Below are 24,466 nucleotides of genomic sequence, written 5' to 3'. Positions count from 1 at the left end.
CAGGAATAGTTTCAAGTCAGAGTAGGCAACCTTATGGCCAAGGTTTACATGGCTTCTCATGTCCTGCCCCAAGACTAATTTGGGCTGGGGAGTTGCATTCTGCATTCTAATGTCTCAAAAACGTATTTTCATGATTTTAATTGCTCCACTCCTACTCTAAATTTGAATGCATTACAGCAGTCTACTATGTTTCAGCATTTTAAACTTTTCAGATACAGTATGTGAACACCTTCACTGTACGGGTCCAGCCTTGTTATACATGGTACTGTATGCCATGAGTGGTCAGCCACTCAACACTATTTTGCATCCAAGTTCACAGAGCTCTGGGCTGGTCTTGCCTAAAGCTGAAATGAATTCTTTGCCAACATGAAGGGGTCATAATTCTGTGGCAGAGCACATGCTTTGCAACCAGAAGACTCACTCCCTGGCATTTCCAATTAAAAGGGTCCTTGTACAGTACAGGACAGCTTTGTGTGTTCTTATTAGAGGGCTACAAATGAGCCTTTCCCAATAGTCTATCATTCCACTGTCTGAAAATTCTATTCATAAGGTCATATGAGCATCCCAGTTTGGAGATAGCAAGGAGATGTGGAATTTTAGAGGATTTCTTTTAATCCCTATTATAGAGTTTTATTTTTCTTCTCTCCCCTCTGTATTATCTACAAAGGAGATAAAACAATAATAAAACTGTCATTGTTTTTTTGTGTTCAGTTGATTGGTTCATGCAAATTTGTATGTGACTTTAAAAGTGTTAATTCTTTGTATCATACTGTACATTTCTTGCTGTTCTACTCTCCATATTTTCAATTTATAATGTTCAATATCCATCACACATAGATTTAAAGTTTCTTTTTTACAGTTAGTGGAAAAAATGTGCCACAAAAATATAAATGGGATAGGAAAGCAAAGTGAAGATTGATATACTTCAAGAGCTTGTAAAATCACTTCAGAAAAAAAGAGCAGCAGGCCGACTAGCACTTCTGCTGCCTGGGGCTCACTGTGCAAACAGAAGCTTCCTCTATGAACAGAAGGAGCATTCTGCTCATGAAGGAGGTATAAGGACTGCAAGATGCTTTGCAATATCTTCCACAAGCAGGGTGCTGGGATGCTAGGATTACAACATGAGCTCCTTTCTCCCCCTCATTTATGTGGGGAGAAAATTTGGTCCTTCCTTTCTTAGTTTAAAACAAACTACAGTTTGTATTGCATCTGAAGCCAGAAGAGTGCAGTTTGTTCTAAACCCCAGGATCACATCTTGGTTTGATATCCAGGCTTGTCCACCAACTGTATCTGGAATAAAACATGATGTGTCAGGGCAAGATGCAACCACAAATGGCATTTAGTTATGAACCGGGAATGGAAGCAGCAATGTGAGCAGCAATCCTCCTCTATGTGAAAAAAAAAGGCTTGTGAGCTTGAGGCTACAAAGCTAAAACCATGGTTTAGTGCAGGGGTCTCCAAACGTTTTGGCTAGAGGGCAGCATGAAATATCTGTTGCAGTGCTGAGGGCTGGAAAAAAATTTAAATATGAAAATTAAATAAATAAACTAGAGATGGAACTTAGATGAATGAGCGAGCTCATTCACTCAGCCTTTCCGGCCCTCAGAACACCCTCCAGATGCAATCAGAGCACAGCTCTGGTCATGTTCAGTCGAGTGGGCCAGAGGTTTTCAGGGGACAAGAGGCTGGCCACGGGCCGGACTGCGGGCTGGGGTTTGGAGACCCCTGGTTTAGTGTTACATCTGAACACAATATCCAAGTCATCAATGTTACAGCATTCTATTAGTTATCTAATCAAATTTATCAAAGTTCTCATTTTGGATATGCGTTAAAGATATACTGGCAGGAAATATATTTTATGCTGCTACTTTTCCCCAGAAACTTCTCAGTTTCCTTGAAATGTCTGTTTTGAGAGGTCTGTACAGTACCACTGATAAATGCTTCCTTGCTGCTATGTCTGCCTTATTGACTTTTTGTTATCTTCTGGTCACCCAAACATTCCAAGCAAAGACCAACACTGGAATACTATCATGGTCAAGCACTCATTACAGACAATATTTCTTAACATTCTCCCATTTTTAGCCATTTAGTTCCAAGCAGAGCTATACAGCAGCAATCTCTAAAATGAGTTGCTTGCCAAGTGTTTTTTTTATAACAGCTGTTTAACTACTGAGAATATTTTTCAGAAGACTAACACATTTCTTCAACAGTGGGAGATAGCTGTTCATTTTTTTTTTTTAAAGATGAGCTACAACAGAAGCTCTTCATTCCAAAAAGCTCTTCTGACAAAGCACAAATTAAACTGCCCTTCAGCTCACAGATAAAAGTGTTCCCATTTACATTTCACACATAACTTAAAGTCTATTTTTGGTATTTGAAGGACTTATCACAGAATTAGCTAAACTCATTTTCAAAGCACTGCATAAACATCAATTATGAAATTTTAATCCAGATAGGCTGCTTATCTGCTCCCAATACCATCTTCTTATCTCTTGACAGTAGACAATTTGGTGAAAGTATTTGTTGGAACGAATTCCTAGCAAATGGGAAATACTGGTTTTAGTTTTATTTCTTCACAGGATTCTCAATTTTTAGGTGTTGAAATTAGTCTATCTACAAACCAGCTTTCATGCTCTTTAGAACATTTTCTTAATCTGGGTAGATTTCATTGATCTGGATGTTAAGAAACATACTTTTCCATTTATATTTATAGCCAATGCTAGGTATGTCTACTAAAAAGCAAGCCCACTGCATTCAGTGGAACTTACTCCTGCATTCAGTGGAACTTACTCCTAGGTAAGCACATAAAGGACTACGGACTTAGAAATATGCTTACCCTTACACAAACCATAAAAGGCCATAAAAATATTCCAGATTTAGATTTTCATCCAACAAATTACAGGCTCTAGCATTCAAGAGATGGCCCTGCATGTACCCAGTTTAATTCACTATACATTTTCTATAAAAAGGGAAAGACAAGGCAAAAAATGTACACGTAAAAAATGAAAATAGAAACTATGCCCCAGTTTCCTGCTCAAAATGACAACACCTTTTGTAAAGCATTACAAGAACCAGCACCAAACTCTTTGCAACACAAGCTTGAAGGCAACTCAGAAAAGTATATACAGGTCCAGCCTATTTATACATGGATTTTTTATACATGGATTTGACTCAACACGAATGGCCCCTGCAAATGAGAAAGAATGTACTGATCCCTGGAGAAGGGGAAAAATGCATCCCTTTAAAATCAGTTTTAAAAACTGAACAGTCCTTTAACAACAGCCTCCTTAATATGAGAGAGAGAGAGAGAGAGAGGGCAGCAGGCTATCAATCCTTCTCTCTCCTGCAGACCCCTCCCTTCCCCTAGCAAAGAAAGAAAGGTGATCATTTTGCATTGGTGAAGGAGGGGCAGAGTGAAGTGCTGATGGATTGTCTTCTTAATGACTCTTATCTTAAAGTCAAAAGTTCAGCAAGGCTGTTTTTCAATCACTGGAGCAAAGAAACTTTATTTTTTAAATTGATTTGCTATAGTGCTGAGTGCTTGGAGCCCATTCAAATAATTAGTCTCAACCTGTAATTAGTTGTTGAGAAAAGAACAATCTTCCTTCCTCATTTTCTGGAGCATTCAGAACTGGAAACACAGAAAATGGTGTGCTGGACAGACTAGACATGACTATCAAGACACAGGCTCTGGGAACCAACAAGAAACAGCTAGTGCCGAAAAAAAACTTAAATACACACCAGTTAGTCAACATATCCAGCTGTTGAAAAAGCAAGCAAATAGGTGGATATACATGGTAATTAAGTGTAGACGCTGGATGGTTTCCCCAGAATGGCCTGTCTGGTTTTCAAGCAGGCTATAGTAAATGCATTTGGGGGGATTCTCATCAAGAAACTCTTTTTTTGTGATGTTTTACAGATCCCAGAGCAGGACAGCTATTTCTGGGCCAAAATCCCTAGACAAACACTACTAAGGCTGCTGCAGTAGGATCTATAAAAAGACAGAGTGAGGTGGACTAAAATCCACAAAGTACTATCACAGTTGAATTCTTCGTGTTTCTATTCCCTCATTTTTTTTTTGTTGTTTCATCCAAAGGATGACTTTAGATACAGGGTTTGTTGTTTTGGACAGTTCACTGAACTCCTGATTTGAGACCCCCTAAAATGGTCTGCTAACCTGCCATTCAGCATCATATACTGTAAAGACTAGTTGGCTGAAAAGGGGAGCTGAAGGAAATATAGTGTGCTCTGTGCTTTTAACAAGTTAGCAGACCACCATATCCATTGAAGGCTTCCAGAAGTCTTGTCTTAAAAGATTATTTTTGGCGATGGCACCCTGGCTAAATACCTGTGAGAACCATTAACACATACCAGTTATGCCACTTCTTGCAACTGCTGAATGATCCAGAAGCTATATTTGGAGCAGCAGCTTGCAGTGCCTCTGAGATGCATCTGTTTTTTGTCCCATCCAGCCCCTAGACTTGCCTTCTACACCCCACTGTGCTGTTATATAACTAAGTTTGAAACAGTACAGAAATAGACCTTGAACCTCTATGACTCACATGATACCAAGAATCTGGTTCTGTTTAAGAGTTGCAGTATTTGGGGATGGAAAGAATTTCTGCCCAAATTACAGTGGTGAGTGACTCTTTGGGAAGGAGGACATCACAAGGAGCATCCTATCACATGGATGGCTTTGGCACCTAGGTGTTAAAGAAGCAGAAAAGGAGAGCATAGGAGAAATGAGGAGTCGGAAAGACTAATAAGCAGGGCAAGATCAGTGGGGTCCTTGTTTTGTGGCCCAGCAGAATTGCCTGTAGGAAGACACACTTTTATTTAAAGGATTTGTAACATGCCCTCCCCCCAATATTCAAGATGCTCAAGGCAGCTTACAAAGATTCATAAAATGCATCAAAATAGTGGAAAAGGCCCACAATAAGCAAAACAGCAACAGCAGAATAATCCCACAACATGCACAGAATTGGAGGAAAGCAAAAACCAACAAGACTAAGGCTGCCATCCTAGCCATGCTGCCCTGGGAGTAAGCCCCATAGACTATAATGGGACTTTACATCTGAGTAGACATTCATAAGAACATAAGAACATAAGAACAGCCCCACTGGATCAGGCCATAGGCCCATCTAGTCCAGCTTCCTGTATCTCACAGCGGCCCACCAATTCATAGGATTGGGCTCTAATTTAGAAAAGTTAAGGAAAAAGGAAAGTCTTCAGACCTCACTAGAAGGCTAACAGGAAAGGCATAGTTCTTGATTTCAACCAGAAAGGAATTCCATAGTATGGACACTGTTACAGAGAAGACCCTACCCCTTGCTGCTTCAAATTTGGTTTCTGCAAGAGGTGGCATGCATAACTGAGCCCTTTCAACTGACTTCAGGGGATGAGCTAGTTCACTTGGGGGAAGACAGTTCCTCAAATACCATGGTCTCAAGCTATATAAGGGTCTAAACGTTAAAATGAGTACCTTGAATTGTGCCCAGAAACCAACTGGCAACCAGTGAGGTTGTCAAAGCAGCAGTTGGACAAACTGTTGAGCCTGAGACCACACGGCCCCTTGCATTCTGCACTAATTACAGTTTCTAGAAAGTCAGTCCCACATAGAGCATAGTCAAGTTTTGATGTCACCAAGGCATGGAGAATATCATACGACTTTGGAGTTTTAACAGTCTCAAGTACCATCAGGCTTGGCTTGCTTGCTTAAGTAAGCTGGAGCTACTTGCGCCTCTCTCACTCCTGCTCTATGGAACACTGTGGGCTAAATGGTGGCTAAAGGCAGTGGTTGCAATTCATGGCCTTCTGATCCTTTTCACTTGTAAGAAAGATCCTACGTGCAGGTCCTCTCCATTTCTTTCTGTCAGTAGTAAATACTCCTCTGAAAAATCTCACCAAGTGGTAGAGTATTGATATGAAAAAATTCATTATGACCTTCATGTGTGCTCTATTGATCCTTGATGAATTATACCCTCCTAATGTCAATATACAAACTACAACCCTCTGGGAAACACCATGTATAAATACAATAGGAAATGTTAACTAGGGGCACAATCCCAACCTACTTTCCAGCACTGACATAAAGGCAATGCTGCACTGTGGAAAGGGAACAAACATTCTCTTACTTTGAGGAGGACTCCATGAGTGCCACCCAACTGCAGGATGTAGCACATGCCCCAATGGCACAGCTATGCCAGTGCTAGAAAGTTGGTTTAGGATTTGGGCCTAGAAGTACTTTACCTTCCCATGTTGTCCTGCCCTTTCAAAACAGATAACAACATCTTCCCACATTTCAAGCTTTTCAAAGATCTGCAGAGCTGAACTGGTACATCCAAGGTCAAACAGTAAACTTGCAAGCTGACGCTGCAAAGTAAAAAATGGAAACATTTAAGTTATGCATTTCTCCCCCTGAAAGCTATTTAGTAGTGCCATACACACATAAAGGCAGAAAATAGTTTTAAGTGTTCTAAACCCAGTCCTGAAAAGCATGGAAAAAATTTAAAAAAATATTTTTACTATGTGGCAGTGAAATAATCTACCATAAACACCTATGGAGCACTACAAGCATATATAGAGCTTCAGTTAGCACTGATAATCTTTCAGAACTAAAGTCTGAGTAGGATTTTATAAAATTGAGAGCCCAAGTCTATGCATGTCTACTGAGAATTAAGTCCCATTATAGTCAATGGAGCTTACTCTCAAGTAAGTGTGGATAGGATTGCAGCTGAAACAGCTCAATCAGTTCACACATGCAAGCTGGCATCCTTTCCAAAGGGGCAGACAATCCACCAAATAATTTTCAAAATAAATATTTGAAATACGTACATTCTAGAAAAAAGTACTGTATAGTGTGCCCAATGTAGTTTGCCATCTTAAAGAAGCTCTCCTACTTAGGAAAAGTTAAGTTCCAGGGATCTGCTTATAAACGGCTTTGTTCTTAAGTGCAATGTTACAATTGTTGGTAACGAACATGTGAAATGTGAAGAAGCGTATTTACAGCATGCCTACAATATAGTACTCTAGATTGCGTAGTCTTACCTTGAAAAGCAGGTTAACGGCTTGCTGGGACTGGCTGGAGTAAGATGGAGAATGTTTAGGAATGCTGGGAATGGGAGCTAACATCATCTATGGAAATGGGGCCAGGCATGTTTGTATCTTGAAAGTTACTGAATGTTCTTAAGTAGGAGAGTGTCTGTACTGTCTTCAGGACAAAAATATCTCTTTCACTTAAGAGAAACTGTTAAACTTATAACAGTTTAAACTATTTTGCTTCAAAACAACTCCCCCCCCCCCACATAAGTTCCTTTATGTCACCTCCAGTCTATGTAACTATGTGAAGAAACATCTGTGCAGACACATGGCCATAAATTGTTGCTGGCCACTGATGGTTTTATCTGCCCACAGTCTGGGTCACACTAACACTTCTCCCTGCAATCCTGTACTCAGACAAGGTTAAGGAGGGGCTGCTGGGTATGGAAATCGCCCAACTTGCATATGTGAACCAGCCCTAGTCAATAAGATCCTTTTTAAAACAACGTCTTGAGCACAAAGAAATGGGTTCCAAAACATTATACTTATAAGCCTATCTTAGTACATAAAAGAAGTAAAACAAAAAGAAGACAGGTATGGAGTAAGGCAAACTTAGACAAAAGGGTGGGGCAGGAGCATGTGGGCACATGTAAGTGGGCATGTAAGTTAACATCATTCAAAGAATGACCCATTGCCTGCAGACTGGATCCAGCCCAGCCTGGGAGGCAAAGCCTCTTGCCGAACTCGCCATGCACCAGATGAGGAATGGTGGAGCCTCCTGCCTGGGCTCACAGAGTCCCTGTGTTGAGTGGCACAGGAATGCTGGAAACCTGGGCGAGTGGCTCTGCCATTCCCAGCCTGGTGGGCAGAAAACTGGGTGGGAGGCAAAGCTTCTTAAGCCAAGTTCCACGTGGTCATTTCCAGGTGCCTGGCAATCTGCAAGTTCAGCAGTGACTTGATGATGTCACCACTAAACATCTGGCCCCTTTAAAGAGCACAATTGCCAAACTTTGATTTAGGTGGCACATTCAATATTAATTGTTATAGGAACATAGTTCGCCACCTGTGATGAATTCCCCCCCCCCCCATTTTGCCTATTTTCTCTTGTTTTTTGGACACTTCTAACTCCCCAGAAGCCTGTGCAGGTTCAGCTATCTTAAAGCTGCTGGAAAATCCTCCTGCAGTATTCTTGTTCTTTGTATGCTGAAATACAGGGAATTTGGATGCTTTTTTGCCCCCCTCCCCATGGTCTGCTGCGATACTCCTCTCCTCTTACTCTCCAGTAAGATGAAGGACTGAGGCTTCCTCGAGTACTTAATGCTAGGATACCTTATATCTAGCTAGATGGGTTCAGGGAATTAATTTTCTTTCATCGGTTTCTCTTTCATTTCAAAGTTGCTTGCAAATTTCACCAATTTAGTGATGCAGGGTATTGGGGTGGGGATGGGCTGTTCTTGAGTACCATTTACTGGTTACTGTATCCATTTGATCCAGCTTGCGATCTCTAGCCAAGCTCAGGCATTTTCCTTCAACTTTTTTGTACTTTTTCTCCCCATCCCTCTGCCCTTTCATTTAATTTGTTTTCTTTTGGTTTTTAATAAAACTAGTTACAGTTCATTATGACTCTCTGTCTGCCTAGTTCTAAAACCTGCCTGGTTTTAGAGGCAGGCTGCCTCTGATTGCCAGATGCAGGGGAGGATACCAGGACGCAGGTTGTGTCTGTTGTCTTGTGTGCTCCCTGGGGCATTTGGTTGGTCACTGTGAGATACAGGAAGTTAGATGGGCCTTTGGCCTGATCGAATGGGGCTCTTCTTATGTTGTTATGCCTACTCTACTACCAATTAACCCCTGCTAATTGGGTAAGAGTCACTTTTTCAAGTGGGTGCTCCTTTTTTTAGCAGTGGGAGAGAAACTGGCCCACCTCACCCCAGCAGTGTCTGTTCTAGTGGCTGTCTGCTGGTGTTCTTCATTTGCAACTTTTTAGATTTGAGCCCTTTTTGGGACAGGGAGCCATTAGCTATTTGATTTTTCTCTGTTAACCGCTTTGTGAACTTTTAGTTGAAAAGCGGTATATAAATACTGTTAATAATAATTAATAATACTCCATGTTCATGGGTAATTCAGTGGGTTCTCATGTCTCTTCATCCTGCAGATACCACAGTGGATTTAATTTTTAATAAAAACTGTGGCGTTTTGTACTGTCCTGAGAAGGAAATTTTTCCTCTGTCTTTTTTCTGTAGCCTGGGATGGTGGTAGCAGTTAACTACTAAGGTTCTCCCCAGTTCAGCTGCTGATCCAGTAAGGGAAAATGGGGAGCAAGAAGGAGTGCGTACAAGAACTCCTACCTTCAATCAGCCTGCTTTTTCCTAGGAGGGTGCCTCCAAGCAGGTCAGTTACTTTCACTTAAATTATCACCAGTCAGCCTGTGTTGATTATATGACATACAGAAGCAACATAGTTGACTCAAACTGGATAGTTATGCTGTTCGAAGCATAGCCAGAACTCTAATAGTAGTTGACAAAGTTTGCCAGTGACCTCCTATTTCCCTTGAAAAGTGCCTTCTATGTAAGAAGCCTATGTAAGGAAGGAGAAAAGTTCATGGCCTCAAGTGTGTTGAATTTCAAGGAAAGGCAGGATTCGAGAGATATGATTCCAGACAGCAACTGATCATATGTTTGATTTACATTAATCGTTTCTAGGTTAACTATCGGAAAAAAGTATGAAATGGCTGTGCTACTTAGGATAATATTGCAACCACTGTCAATAATAAATCACCACTCTCACTCACTATTGCTAAAAAAAATTATTTTGGCCTGAAAAGTTAAGACAGCCAGAAATGAAAACCACATTTTGTGAACTGTTTTAAAAAGATTCAAGGAGGAAACATCATAAGGAGAGAAAAAAACAGTGCCAATGGTAAAAAAAAAAAGGTTTCTCCTGTGTCAGAGAAAGAAATGCATGCTAGAAAACTAAGTTCAAAGTTAAGAGAAATACCTTGGCAGTAGACTCCTGACAATTAACCTGGATTTTACATATCTAACAGCCCAATACTAACGGGTAGCCCAATCCTGAGCTGCGTGGGTCACCCCCGCACAGCAGCACCACGAGGGCTGCCGCCGAATCCAGCACCTCCAGAGCTAATGCAGGAGGCACTTTGGGAGAAGGGGACATTCATCCCCTTCCCCTGGGTAAGGAAGGCAGCCCTGCAATGGGGCCACTCTCTTTAGCAGCGCCCAAAGGGCGCTGCTAAAGTAAAGGCATTCGTATAAGGCACGCAGCCTCCATGAGCACCTAGGAACCTGCGGAGCGGAGGTCCGCGGATCATCCTCCCACCCGCCCCCAGGTACGCCTCTAGCATGCCCCCCCCTGTGTCATGCCGGCCTCCCCGCCCCCTCCCCGCATCATGCTGGCCTCTCCCCTCCCTGGAATGCCCCAGCCCCCACCCCGTTTGCTGTTCCACAGCCCGGCGGTCCCAGGCACTGCTGAACTGTGGAATGCGGACGCCCCGCTGGGCGGTGGCTCAGCACCGGCTGGAGTTGAGCCACCTCTGGCGGGAGCCTGGCAGTAAGCCCTGCAAATGTGCCTTATGGCACGTTTGCAACTGTGGTCCGCACCACGGAGGCGTGGTGCAGACCATAGGATTGGGCCATAAATTTGTGGTTCTGTGTGCAACCATTAGATAATACTGTAAATGTATAGTTTCAAATAATTTCTGGATTAGAACTCTGAATGTGTTAAAATAAAGTATACTTTACTCTTCTTATGCTAAACCACCTAAGTAGTCCATTTTTTCAGCTGATGTATTGATTTTTTTTATATTTTATATTTATTTATAGCCTGCCTTTCTCTTCCCCATGGGAGATGCCCAAGGCAGCTTACAGTATTTATTTTTCTCTTGTAGTCCTGTCCTCAAAGGGCTCACAACCTTAAAAATAAAAAGCAGCTGGAAGCGGTGATGATTGATCTTTCTTTCTATCCTCAATGCTAAAAAAACCCACAGTAATTTCCCTATCGCAGTCTCTCAGCTTAGAAGTTTCACACAAGGAGATGCTGATTTCAAAAGCAATGTGAATCCTACTCAAAAATGAAAATCGGTTTATTATTCTGTACCTGTATGGCCCAGTGTGGAGGAACCTGGCAACTGTAAAAAAGCTTCATACGTTCACAAACGGATGTTTCGGTGTCGTCAAACTGGTCTGCAAGAGCCTGAAACACAAATACACAATGTATGCGAAATAAAATTTAAGACACTAACAAACAGCGCAATCCCACACATGTTGACTCAGAACTAAGTCTCACTGGGTTCAGAAAACTGTACACAGGATTGTAACCTCTTCTCATTTAAGTCTTTGTCTAGCAGTGAAACAAAATTATAACACTACAACTGTAATAAAGACACCAGTTTGGTGACTAACCACCACAAAGCTTTTGTAATACTAAAAAACCACCTCCAACACAATAAAATAGCCAGAGCCCAGGAATTTGGAGCCTCAGTGATTAGCAAAACAGCCTCAACTTTGTGCTGCAATGTGAGGCAAGAAAAGGAAGTCTTTACAGATATTGGAACTCCTCTTTCTCGTTGCTTACTAAGAACGCAGCTTTTGCTGTAGACATTCTTAGACCTTCCAAGGCGAGAGATAACCAACTCAAGCAGACTACAGTCATTTCCAGGTGATAAATGGGGTTAAGTGAGAAATATAATTCACCAAAACACCTTTCAGTTGGGCCTCACGCTCCAGCTTTGCAGGAATCTACACTGATATCTACACTGACAGGATGAAAGACATATTTAAGCCAACTGTTGTACAGTACAAAAAACTGTAACGATTCAATAATTGATGTCCTGATTATAAGAACCATCTCAGACATATTTTATATGCTGATAAATCTATCCAATATCAATAGAAGTTATATTAGTACACTTAAAATTGCAGACTAATGGTGTCATCCTAAACATGTTTACTTGGAAGGCCCACTGTGTTCAACAGGCCTTACTCCCAGACAAGTATGTTAAGGATTACAGTCTTAAACAGTGGCATAGCTAGCAAGGGGCAGGGAGCCAGTCCGCCCCAGGTACCAGCCTTGGGGGAGGGTGACACCACGAATGACCCAACATCACTGACATCGCAGAGGCTACGAATAACCCCATCATGCTATATATCATTGGATGCGGAATTTCTAGTAGAATGCAATGGAAGAAACTGGACCAAAATATGTGCTTTCCATCAAATGTTATGGCCAGAAAACCTGAAACAAAAAATGCATGGAGCCCTATGGAAAGTGAAACTGAGCCATAGCGCGCATTTACGCGCAAGTAGGAGAACTTGCCTTAGTCTGCCTGAAAGGGCAGGCTGAGAGGAATCCAACGACACCAGAATGGTTCCTATCCAGTGAAAGCAGCCCACCCCCCCAAAACACCCAAGAAGGAAGTCCTCCCTCCAAGCAAAGGAATGTATTGAGCCCTAAAGAAAGCAAAAGTAAGCCACATGGCCACAAGTAAGAAAGCATGTCTTGGCTGCTGGTCAAGTCAGGCAAAGAGTAATGCAAGGCTAGCTGTATGGTCCCAATCTGATGAAAGTGGAGCTCAACAAATGCTCCAGAAGGCAGGCCCCCCCCCAAAGAATAAAACAGAGGCTTCAGCTGGAAACGTTCATTTTAATTGTTTTTAGACCTGTAAAGCCAGGTGGGTCCTGATAGTGCTATGCTTGAAATGTGGGAATTTACACTGAACAGGGCACTGGGGAGGGTTGAAAATCTCACTGATATTTTTGTGTGTGGGGGGGGTGGTGTTCTTGCAGGCAGGCTACAGAGAAAATTCACTTGGTGGAACAGGGCTGGCTTCCCCTTATTTAATTATCTGTTTTTCTTTAATTTAATTATTTATAATTATTTTATTTTGCTTTATGATGCCAAAATTGGGTCCCAGTTTCAAAAGTTTGAGAACCACTGCCTTAACCCAAAACAGGCCAATGAGATCCTCGGGGGGGATGGAACGGGGGGGGATGACACCCTAGTGACCAAAGTTCTGATAACCATGGCTTTTAGGAATAATATTATCATGTTATATACCATTTGATGCAGAATTTCATCCATTGCTTGTGGGGAAATATTCACTGCATTTATTTTCTGGCCATTATTATTATTCATTTCATGTCATGACTATTACAATCTCTCAGTCTCACCTACCTCACAGGGTTGTTGTGAGTGAGGACAAAATAAGGGGAGGAACCATGTACACTACCCTGAGCTGCTTAGAGGAAGGGTGGTATAAAAATGTTAACTAATTAACCAATTAACCATCCTTGTGGCCATTGGCTCCCCGTTACATCACCTCACCTCAGTTACCCCCAAAAAGGGAGTGAAGGTGTTATAATTATACACTAGAAACAAAAAAAACAGCTGCCAGCACTCTGAGGCTGCAATCCTAACCATGCTCACCTGAGAGTAAGCCCCACTGAACAAAATAGGACTTACTTCTGAATAGACCTGGTTAGGATTGTGCCCTGAGTCTGTTAGCTGCACACCTGGAGAGTTTTGGAAAGGGGGGGAGAGACTGTGGCATTTGGACACTCCCCCCACTAAGAGCAGGCAGGGCTCCCTCCTTCCCTAGTGGAGGAAAGTACTGCGCTGCTTGTACTTACTTGTGGAACTCTCTCTAGGTCAGGCTTCCCTCCCAGTTTGAAGCCTGCCAGGAGTGCGCGCTGTGCTGATCGAGATGCAGCACCTCCATTGCTGCTGCCCAGCCAGCCTTCTCTGGGTTTGTGGGGAGGCTCCACCACCTCCCCTCACCATGTTTCACACACCCTCCCCACCTCACACTGCCCCACCCTTGTTCACAGCCACAGTAAGGCAGCACATGCAGCTGAGCTGAGCTGAGCTGAACGGAGCAGCTATGGCCATCTCTCTCCCCAAGATGCCTCAGGATGCCCCTCGGAGCTAGCCACACCTCCCTAGGGAGCCGGGATGCACAGATTGAATATCACAGTTTTAAGGTAACATCTTTAAGAGGTCCAAGGGACAATGTGAATCCTAGAAGTTTCTGTGGCCTAGCAGGGCTAAATACACCCTCAGGGAATAATGGAGGGGTGGGTAGAGTTCTGGTTTCTCGTTTGAAGTGGTCTTCATCCTTCATCCTTTCCTGCCTCTAAACTAACAATAGGTGATTTCTTAACGATGCAGTGGGTTCTACCCACAGCATACCTGGATGGATTTCTGTGGTTTGCTATATTGAATTTAAAATAAAACTGGAGCTTGGCTCTTGCCCAAGATTTGTTGTCAATGTAGGTTATCCATTCCTGCCACCTATGGTCCCTTGCGAGTGCAACTAATAAGCAGAAACAGGCAGAAACCAAGTAGAAGATTCTAGTTTTAGATTGTAAAACAAGAAAATGCAATCAAAAAGGTATAAACAATTACCAGCTGTCCAAGCTTGTTTTATGCAAGTTAGTGCTTTTTGCAGTTAATGCTGTGTGATATGTTACTCTGATGCTGTTGAGAGGCACAAAGAATTTCCTTTGATTTAGCAAGCTTAACTATACAGCAATAGCGACATTATCAGGCTCCTTAGATAAAACGTTTGGTCTGTAACTAAAAATAGCTTTATGAATAGAATGCTGCTGCACAGAAAGGCTAACACAAAGCCCAACAATGCTTTTTTCAAAACCAAGTAGCAACTAGATTCCACCTTGTCTGCAGTTATAAATGACTAAATATGCGAACACAGGAAAATTAAATGCTCCCTTGCTATAAATGAATGCAATAGACCAGAGTGGCCTCTGCAATGTATAGATGAAGTACTTTCAAGGGTGTTCTGGGAGCAAGAGATCTGTCACAGATGCCAGCAATTGACAAACAATCTTCCCTCCCCAAGATGGCTGTTCTGTAAGTTCCTAACAATGTCTGATCTGAATTTCCAGAGCACACAGATTAACAACAGAATTTTAAGCAGTGAATTTACAATTCTGAAAGGTGCCAGACTGACTGACCTAGAGAATGAAGTCCTTCAATTATAGATACAAGTCAGACAGAACCCAAAGAAGTACAGGACAATTCTCCCAACACAGCCACGAATAAAAGTAAATCTGTTCTATTCTGGAGGCCGCAGCTTTCAGTGGCAGCAATTTAATCTTTGTGGTCAACTCAAAATGTGTTCCACGTATGTATATAAGTCCTTCTTATTTATCAGTGATTTTTTTATTTTAATATTTGTGTGTTAATATAACACAGAATATACAGTACATGTTTCAATGTACTTTGTTAAGTTTAAAGCTAGAAGTCCTCCTTGCCTCTAACTTGTTAGACCACAATCAGGTTTTGTTTTTGTTTTTTTGCTTTAACATATAAAATTACACACAAGGTCACAGAAACAGTCCATCTAGTCTTGTGGTCTATTCCAGATGCTTTATTGTAAATGGACAACAAAATAAGATATTAATACACTATTCCAGTGGTTCTTCAACTTTTCCGGCTCACACCTCCCCTGATCCTTGTAGCCATTGGCCACAGCTTCCCATTACAACACCTCACCTCAGTTACCCCCAAAATGGGGATGAAGGTGTTATAATTATACACTAGAAACAAGGCTGCCAGCACTCTGAGGCTGCAATCCTAACCACACTTACCTGAGAGTAAGCCCCATTGAACAAAATAGGACTTACTTCTAAGTAGACCTGATTAGGATTGTGTCCTGAGTGTTAGCAGCACACCTGGAGGGTTTTGGAAAAGGGGGAAGTGATGAATTTGCTGGGGGAGGGGAAGACTTTGTTTTGTGTGTATCTGCTAATTGCAAACTGAGACCTAGAGACTGTTTGGCTGGAATCCTAACCCCACTTTCCTGGGAGTAACCTATTGAACACAATAGGACTTACTTCTGAATAGACCTAGCTAGGATTGTGACTTTTGTTTTATAATAGCAGCCAACATGGGAAGTCCCCTCCCCTGCAAAAGGAGGCAGGAGGAAAAAGGGGGATGGTTGAAAAGGAATGGGTATTTTTATTTTTTAATCAATTTTTGCAAACAAAGCTTGACTGATCAAGAGTGGCTTTTTTTCTTTTTTTGAAGGGGGGAAGGGAAAGGTGAAGCTCCTGGATTAAGCTGACACAGACCCTATGCCTATGTAGGTCTACTCAGAAGTAAGCCCCATTTGAGTCAATGGGGCTTACTCCCAGGAAAGTGTGGAAAGAATGGCAGCCACACCCAGCAAGATTACAATTCACCCCAAAGTAGATGGGGGCTGCTCACACATACACACCCAGCATGCAAATGCCACCCCTGTTCCCCCCCAGGCAAGACGGAGGAATGCCAGCTGGGGCATTTGGACACTAAGTGCAGGCTGGGCTTCCCAAGTGGAGGACTTACTCTTCCCTCCCACTTTGAAGCCTGCCAGCAGCCTGCCAGGTGTTGATGAGATGCAGCACCTCTGAACTCTTCTCTCCTCCAGCCTTGACCAATCCCAGGATGCCCAGGGCAAGGGGCACATTGGGAAATGTAGTCCTTGGGGTGAGGTTGCACATGGAGAGAGCTCCAAGCTGAGATGCTGCACCTCTGCCTGCCCAGCCAGCCTTCTCTCTCACCTCCCCCCAGCATGTTTCACAGCCCTCCCAGCTTCACACTGCCCCACCCACCTCTTTCACAGCTGCAGAAAAGCAGCAAGGCAGCAGAGCAGCCCGGCCTCTCTCCCGGAGATGCCTGGCGATGCCCCTGGAGGCTAGCCACGCCTCTCTAAGGAGGTGGGATGCACAGATTGAATACCTCAGCACTATTCCCATGAATAAATTATTAATTCCAAATGCTTTCAGTTAGATGTTTTCAGGTGGCATGGTTTTGTTTAAGGGCAGCCAACAACACTGACCCACTTCAGATGGTATGTAGAATGATGGTTTAATTTGGGTTCCAGGCATTGTCCCTTAGTCTTAGCCACTGTGGTGAAGGGCACAGGTAGAGGACAAAACAGGTGCAACACCCAACAATTAGCAAAAGCCTCCCTGCCCCCCTTCTCTCCTGTCTGATTGGGCAAGTCTTTGGGGAGTTTTGTTAGGTCTCCTCTTGCTACCACCAAGGTGGGGCAAAGCCAGACAGAGAGAGGCCACTCTGGAAATCTGGGAGATCCCACTTGCTCAAAAACCAAAACAAACATTAACAAAAGGTGAGCAATCTAAAGAAGGGGGTCCGGTTCCTGTACCCTAACGCGGGTGCACAAGCCTTTGCCTAGTGCATGGACATGGCACATTAGGAATAAATGAGAAGAGCAGATCTGTGCTAACAAAACAACGGTTTGCTGATGTGATAGGATCAGCTGATCGAAGGAGTGAAGGTCATCTGGGGCCTGCCATCTTACACCCCCCCCCAATTACGTAACCAAATAGGCATAGCTGTCCAATTGCTGGATATGTGTCAATCTCAGCAGGAGGTTTAGACAGCATCCTTTGTCTCTGGGAAGCCCAGACCTGATGACAGTAAATTCATATAGTACTCATCTGAGATGCCACATGGCCCTTCCATAAAGACACTAGATTCAGAGGAGAGTTAAGATTTACTGCAGGAAGATATCTTATCTGCTTTCACCCTCTGGAGGTTAGAAAGGTTCAAAGAAAGGAAAAAGTATGCCAAAGGGGGGGAAGCTTCAGGGATCTTTTTAAATTACAGGCAATCATATAAGGAAAAGCATGAACTCTGATCCTTACCTACAACAAGCCAGGATTTGCCAGGTTCAGATATCACAGCAAATTCTGACTTGTTCTAAGCCACTAATAAGTTGTTCTAAGCCAGGACTGAAATCTACTTGCAGGAGCCAGTACATCTGGGGCTAGGGGAGTCACACAAAACTGGGGTTAAATATTTATTTTATTTATTTATTTTTCACATTTTTATACCACCCTTCCTCCAAAGAGCTCAGGGCAGTGTACACAGCTGCTCCCCTCCTTTTGTTCTTTTTGACACTTCTTCTATTTGCAGATTCAGGTGTCCAACAGGGCTCTGTTATTTGAAGTGGCTGGGAATTAGCCGGCCCGGGAGAATTAGAAGAAACTGTGGCTCTGTGTTCTAGACTGATGGCCATGCCCAAATGCTTCCAGCCCAGCTTACAAATTTATTTTGATGACTGGGTGATGAAAGATGAATCCAAGATGTGCTGGATCTATTTTAAAAGACAGATGGATTTAACTACAAGGTAACAGCTGAAGCCCTTAGTATATCATTTTAAATACTCAAAATAAAAAAACCCTCTGAATAACTGCATAGTCAAGTGTTTGTGTACAGGAGGGGCAAGAGGACAGAGAAACTGTAACACAATATTCAAAAATATTTCCCCAGAGCAAGTTTATCCACTTAAAATCATTCCTCAATAGGGTAATTTGGGCTCAAAAATGACTGATTGCTCAATAGGATTCAGTTGCCACTGCAAAGCTGAAGTCACCTGCAATACTTGACAACCCTGAATTTGGAGAAACCCTGCTCTGCAAAGGGTCACGTTGTTTTTCTTGTCTAATATCCCATGAAAAGCTCCAAGTAAAGACTGTCACCTGGCTTACCTTCCACCATATGCTGAGTAAGCCAACAAAGCAGATAGAAGTGAAGCATGAAATGACTTCACCTAGAAATCATTGGCTTGGCCACGTCCTAGTGGCTCGGAGCAGCAGTGACATAGTTGGCTTCAAGTGGAATGACAGGGGAATAGAACACTGTATCAGAATCATGCTCAGTTGCTCAGTACTCTACCTCCATATTAGTGGGTACAAAAGTATGGATCTGTGTGTGTGTAAAGATCGCATATAAAAAACAATTATACTTTATATTATATTATATAATTAGAAAAGCTTTCTATTCCTCAGTATTAATCATAGAAAAAAGTTGCATGTAGTGCCTTATCTTGTCTGTCTGTTAATCTTACACTGCTGTCATCTCTATGTAAAGTCATTAACTTTACAAGCAACAGATTCCCAAGATCACAGGGAAACACTTAACATAACTTGTCAACCCTATAGGTCCTCTAATTAAGGCAAACAGTGTCAAAACATAACCAGATTTTCAAAATTTTACTGGATCCCAAAACACTGACATTTTGTCACCCTTTCCCAGTGAAATGAAACAAAACAAAGTAACATGATGTTATTTTTTCCAAGGGTGTGATCCAATTCCTGACTGATAACATGTGAATGCAATAGGAAGGATAGCAAAAATGGCCTAGAATAAGTTACAGAACCATAGAGCATACATGTTTATCAGACAGATTGCTAAAGGGATTCCTGTTTCCCTTAAAATACATTGGGCTCCATCATTCTTTTAATTCATTTTTCCAACACCATTTTTTCTTATAAAAACAGTTACAGAAATCCAAGCTATTCTATTCCCCTGTAAATCTAAAAAAAATTAAAGAAACTTTTAAGAATTAAGTGATAAAAATCTGCAACAAGGCAGAAATCTAGCACCAAGAAAACTATGCATCAAAGATGTAGTTCCACAATTGGAGGGGGGGGGGAGGGAGAAGAGAAGAAAGAGCCACATCTGTCTAATTAAGAAATTAAAAGTATGATGGTCTGAGGAACTATTACAACAGAGAATGTGACTCATACCCATATGAGTAAGTCATCCAATATCAAAAGACTCTTGCTTACATTCTGCAGAGATGCCAAGGTGAACAGAGTAGAGACTTTGTGTTTCCAAACAAGTAAAGGTTATGCATGCTATCTGCAGGAAGCACTCAAATTAGAGAAAATTTCCTTAACTGACCATCTTTGTAAGGGTCACTGGCGCACACTCTCATCATTAATTCCATCACTTCAGTTTGGCATTTAGTATGAGAACTAGCTGAGATCTTCCTACAAGGGTCATCAATGGTATTCCATAAATCAAATGAGCTAATGGTATCTACAGCATTCACTGTGACTTTTATGAAAACAGCACCATTGAAGTCCATTAAACTCCAGAGCTGAACTATTCACTACACTTACTAATGGTAACAGGCAGGAGAGAAGTCCAGAAAACATTTTAAACACTGTACACTAAGGGGGGCGGGAATTGCACTTTCCTAGAACTGTATTAATCTCATCTGCCTCAGGACTCAGAATGACAGACAAGACCTCCCCTCCTGTCCACCAGCAATGATATAGTACAGGTCCAACCCTGTTATACACAGATTTTTTATACACGGATCTGACTCAACGCGAGTGGCCCCTGCAAATGAGAAGGAATGTGTAGAACCCTGGAGAAGGGGAAAAATGCAGCCCTTTAAAATCACAGTTTAAAAAACTGCTTTTTACTATTGTAGTGACAGTCATGCAAGTGATTACAGGTATAACCTAATTATCAACTGATTCTTCTATCTCAAAGCTGATGTGTAGGGCCCTTTAAATTAATGGAAAACAGGAAAACATTTAATAATGCCAGAGAGGGCTGACAATCCATCAATCATTCACTCTGCAGGCTTCACTCCTCCCTTCCCCATGAGCACATGAAAGAAGGCTAAATGGCAGTAATTATCATCTCCATTCTTTCCCCCTTGCTGGGGCTCCTGGTGAAGGGAGGAATTGCTGCCTCCTAGTGAAGCCTAAGGGCCTAGAGAGAGACTGATGCCTCTGTGCATTTCAAAAGGTCAGCAAGGCTGCTTTTAAATCACTGGAGCCAAGGAACTTTGTTTTTTAAATTGATTTGCTATAGTGTGTTTTTTGTCATCCAAATGAGTTCTTGGAATGAGTCTCAACCTGTATTTTTGAATACAAAATGAAATCTGTGCCTATATGTAATTTCTCCTCCAATTTCCGTTATCTGTGCATTTAGACACTTGGGAAACACCATAACAACAACTTTCATTTTGAAGCCACGGTTCTTCACATGGCTCCACTGCAGGAGCTGTACTGAAACAAAGGTTTGAAATGTTGGAGGCCTAGATATAGTTCTTGACTTGCTTAAGAACACCTTGGTTATAACATTCTTTTAAAGAATGTATTCAGGTGCCTTTTTGCTCACTTTGTCTTGGTGATTCTCAGTGAGATGAAAACAGGGCATTAACAGTACAAGCTTGAAGGGAATCTTTATTGGTTATCTCTATAGTCTTCAGAGGGAATCAATTTATCCATTTCTAAAGAAGAATGCTAAGTGTGGTCATTGTATATTAAAATGAAATATTCCACACCGCTCCAGCCAAAAGAATATGCAATTATCACATAAAAGTAACAATTTCACAGTAGAAAGGGTTGATGACACACTCAAAGGCCTTTAGGCTCCTCCTCAACCAAATTTCTTCTGCTAAGAACATAGTCAACATAAAAATAGAGAATGCAAAAGTAACGTTCTGTCAAATACAGATTCCAACTGAAACTTTTTAACTATTCTCTGAAGATAAATGATACCATAACTCATTTTGATTGCCAACATTACTTTTCTTTTGAAGAGACCACAAGAAACAGCTGCAGCTAATTTGTGAGTGTATTTAAAAAACCTACTAGCCCGCAAATTTTAAGTCAATAGAATTCTCTTAAAACGATCCATAGAGTTCTTCATTTGGTAACAGGCATCAAAAGGCAATGAAAATATTTGTGTCTGCAAGGAATTCTTCATTTCTAGTTTTATTACATTTAAGAATAGCTAAGAAAGCATCCACTGGCTGAGATCCAAAGCTTTCCATGCGCACACTCAAGTACAACCATGTGCTTACTAGGCTTTTCCAATCTCCTTTTCTTACTGCAGCTCATGAAGTTACTTAAAATCTCACTTTAAAGTTTCCTCAGCTTCAATAAGTGGCCTTTTTGGCAGTTGAAACAGGAGGAGTGGAGAGGGCATGGCATCAAAAGTCTCCTGCATATCATTAGCATGGAAAAATGGACTGGAAACTAATCAAGAGACATCAACAATCTAGTATATTTGAAACTGTCAAATGCTGACAGAGTAAAGGCTGGCATTATAAAAAGGAAAAATATGATTAGTTGCCAGTAGATCTGAGTGCATAGGATTCCAGTGTAATTATGCAGATCAACATGAACAGCTTGCTTCTAGCAGACCAATCCCAGACCAATACCTTTGAGGTCCTGGCTTTCAGCTTCCTACCTAATAGCCTAAATTTAGCCTCCAGGACCTCCCAGCTACACTTGCCCACGTTGTTGGTGCCAACATGCACCACAACCGCTACCTCCTCCCCAGCACTATCTACCAGCCTGTCTAGACGAGAAGTGAGGTCCACAACCTTCGAACCAGGCAGGCAAGTCGCCATGTGGCCCTCACATCCGTCGCAAACCCCCCTCTCTATGTTTCTAATAATCGAATCCCCCACTACAAGAAGGCCCCGAACCCCCTCCCGCCGAGGAGAATCCTGAGTGCGTTCAGATACGGACCCGTCCCCTGGAGAGGGGGTCCCGCCTAGAGGATTGTTTTCCTACTCTCCAGGATGACGTCCTCCAGCCCCGAGACTTCCCACCCGGGCAGCTGAGGAGCTGCACGCCTGAGGTTGGGGCGAAGCCTGATTGTCCCCGGAAGTCTCCCCATGGTCCTTCACTGCCTGCCTCTGCTTCTCCCCTTGGCCACCAAGACTTCAAGGGAGCAAACGCTTTCCCTGAGACCCTGGAGCACCTTGCACCGAGGACACACCCATGACTTATGCCCCAGAGGTATATAGTCATACATGTGGCACTCAATGCAAAACACTGGATAGCCCCCACCCTGCTGCTGGCTGTCTGACTGCATAGTTTTTGTTTGTTTGTTTGCAATCTCCCTATCATCTAGATTGCCCTTTAGGAGAAAAATCGGGATATAAATTCAGTAAATAAAATAAATCCAGTATCTTATCCCTGCTAACTGGGTAAGAGGTACTTTTTAAGTGGGTGTTCTTCTTTTATTTAGCGGGGGGGGGGGGAGAGTAACTGGCCCTCCTCACGCCAGCACTGTCTTTTCTAGTGGCTGTCTGCTGGCGTTCTTCTGCATCTCTTTAGATTGTGAGCCGTTTTGGGACAGGGAGCCATTAGTTGTTTACTTGATTTGCTCTGTAAACCGCTTTGTGAACTTTCCGCTGAAAAGCAGTGTATAAATACTGTTAACAACAACAACAACAACAACAACAACAACAACATCTCTTGGGCACCTGAACAGTTTGTCATTGTGCTTGTTGCCAGTGGTTTAACTCCTTTTCCAATACTGTATATAGATAAGATGTACATTGCCACAATCCAGAAGAACTGATCCAAGCAGAAAGAAATGGCTACTGTTGGACATTGTCCAGGAGTACAAAGTTTTTTTATAATACACATGAGAACTATAACTTAGTCTGCAGCTCGTGTCTGACGATCACAACAGGCAGTCGTGGGCCAGTGCAGGCTCCAACAGTATCCGATAGGCCAGAGGCTCATTGGAGACTGGGGGCTCCCTGTGGGCCGGACTGGGGAACCCCAAGGGTCGCAAATGGCCCCCGGGCTGGGGTTTGCCCTCCCTTGGTATAAAGTATTAAACAGTGAATCAACCGTCTTCAGTAGGATACTGAGGTCTAGATGAGAGATTCTCCTTATTTGCTGACAGATTTGATTTTGTATTTTGCTACACTGTGTTTTCAGCTAATTATTGGTTTAAATACGCTGGCTGTGGGGGGAATGTGTTATCTGATTTTTAGGAAATCAAATCTTGGTCTTCAGTTGTGAAAAGTATGTGGTGAACAATTACTTAAAGCAACATTCAGGTGTGAAGGAAAGAACAGAATTAAATATTTATAGTGCCTTCCTATAAAAGAACGCTTTTCAAATTTCAAATGCAAGCAGTTTGAAAGAGGTACTGCATTAAATACCAAGTAACATCTTACCTGAGTTTGCTTCATTGCTCGTTCCACTCGACGAACACTTCCTCTCTCAAGCTTTGTCCGGAGAAGCAAAGCAGAAGTCTGAATTGCCCAGAACTTCGGTTGTGACAGCAAATACTGAGAAGAAGAAAAGACTTGGGTGAAGGTGTTTATTTTAAGAGCAGATAAGACACCACATAATACTTCAGTACATTTGAGTTACACAAGTAAGCAGTCAAGCATAATCAATTTTGAGTATCCATCTGTTTTGAGATACAGGCATCCTGTATCTGCAGGAGGTTCCATTCCAGAATCCCCCACAGTTAGCTGAAACCACAGATAGCAGGGATGCCCCTCCACCCTCCGGGGCGTCTTATGAGCCCTGCAGAGGCCACATGCATCTGCCTGCATCCTCTGCGGGCCTCAGAATGGTTGTTTAAGTTGAGAAAAGTCACCTCCATTTTTTTGGAAAACACCAGAAGAGACTTTTTTCAGCCTTCAGCATTCTGAGGCCCGCAGAAGCCATGGGTGGTCTTCCCAGGCAAAAGATCCTCCAGCTCCCCTCACCTCTGGAGCGTGCAGGGGGGTTCCTTGCATCTGCGGATAATTGAATCTGCAGATACAGTGCTCCCGCTGTATTTGACTGATGAATTCAAAGACTTGTGGCAATGCAGTAAA

The 24,466-nt window shown here is 42.5% G+C and overlaps 1 protein-coding gene across 1 annotated transcript in view; it reads right to left on the bottom strand.

Moving 5' to 3' along the window:
* Window positions 1-24,466, bottom strand: part of TTC27 (tetratricopeptide repeat domain 27) — a 114,342-nt gene that overhangs the window by 32,256 nt on the left and 57,620 nt on the right. Inside the window, exons 10-12 of the mRNA XM_066611559.1 lie at window positions 23,813-23,926; window positions 11,149-11,244; window positions 6,250-6,372 (exon numbers count right to left, since the gene is read on the bottom strand). Coding sequence (XP_066467656.1) covers window positions 6,250-6,372; window positions 11,149-11,244; window positions 23,813-23,926 — 333 coding nt within the window. The remainder of the gene's footprint in view (window positions 1-6,249; window positions 6,373-11,148; window positions 11,245-23,812; window positions 23,927-24,466) is intronic.

Source organism: Tiliqua scincoides, chromosome 1, assembly GCF_035046505.1.
Source record: "Tiliqua scincoides isolate rTilSci1 chromosome 1, rTilSci1.hap2, whole genome shotgun sequence".
Lineage (NCBI taxonomy): Eukaryota > Metazoa > Chordata > Lepidosauria > Squamata > Scincidae > Tiliqua > Tiliqua scincoides.
This window is presented reverse-complemented; position numbering and strand designations above follow the sequence as displayed.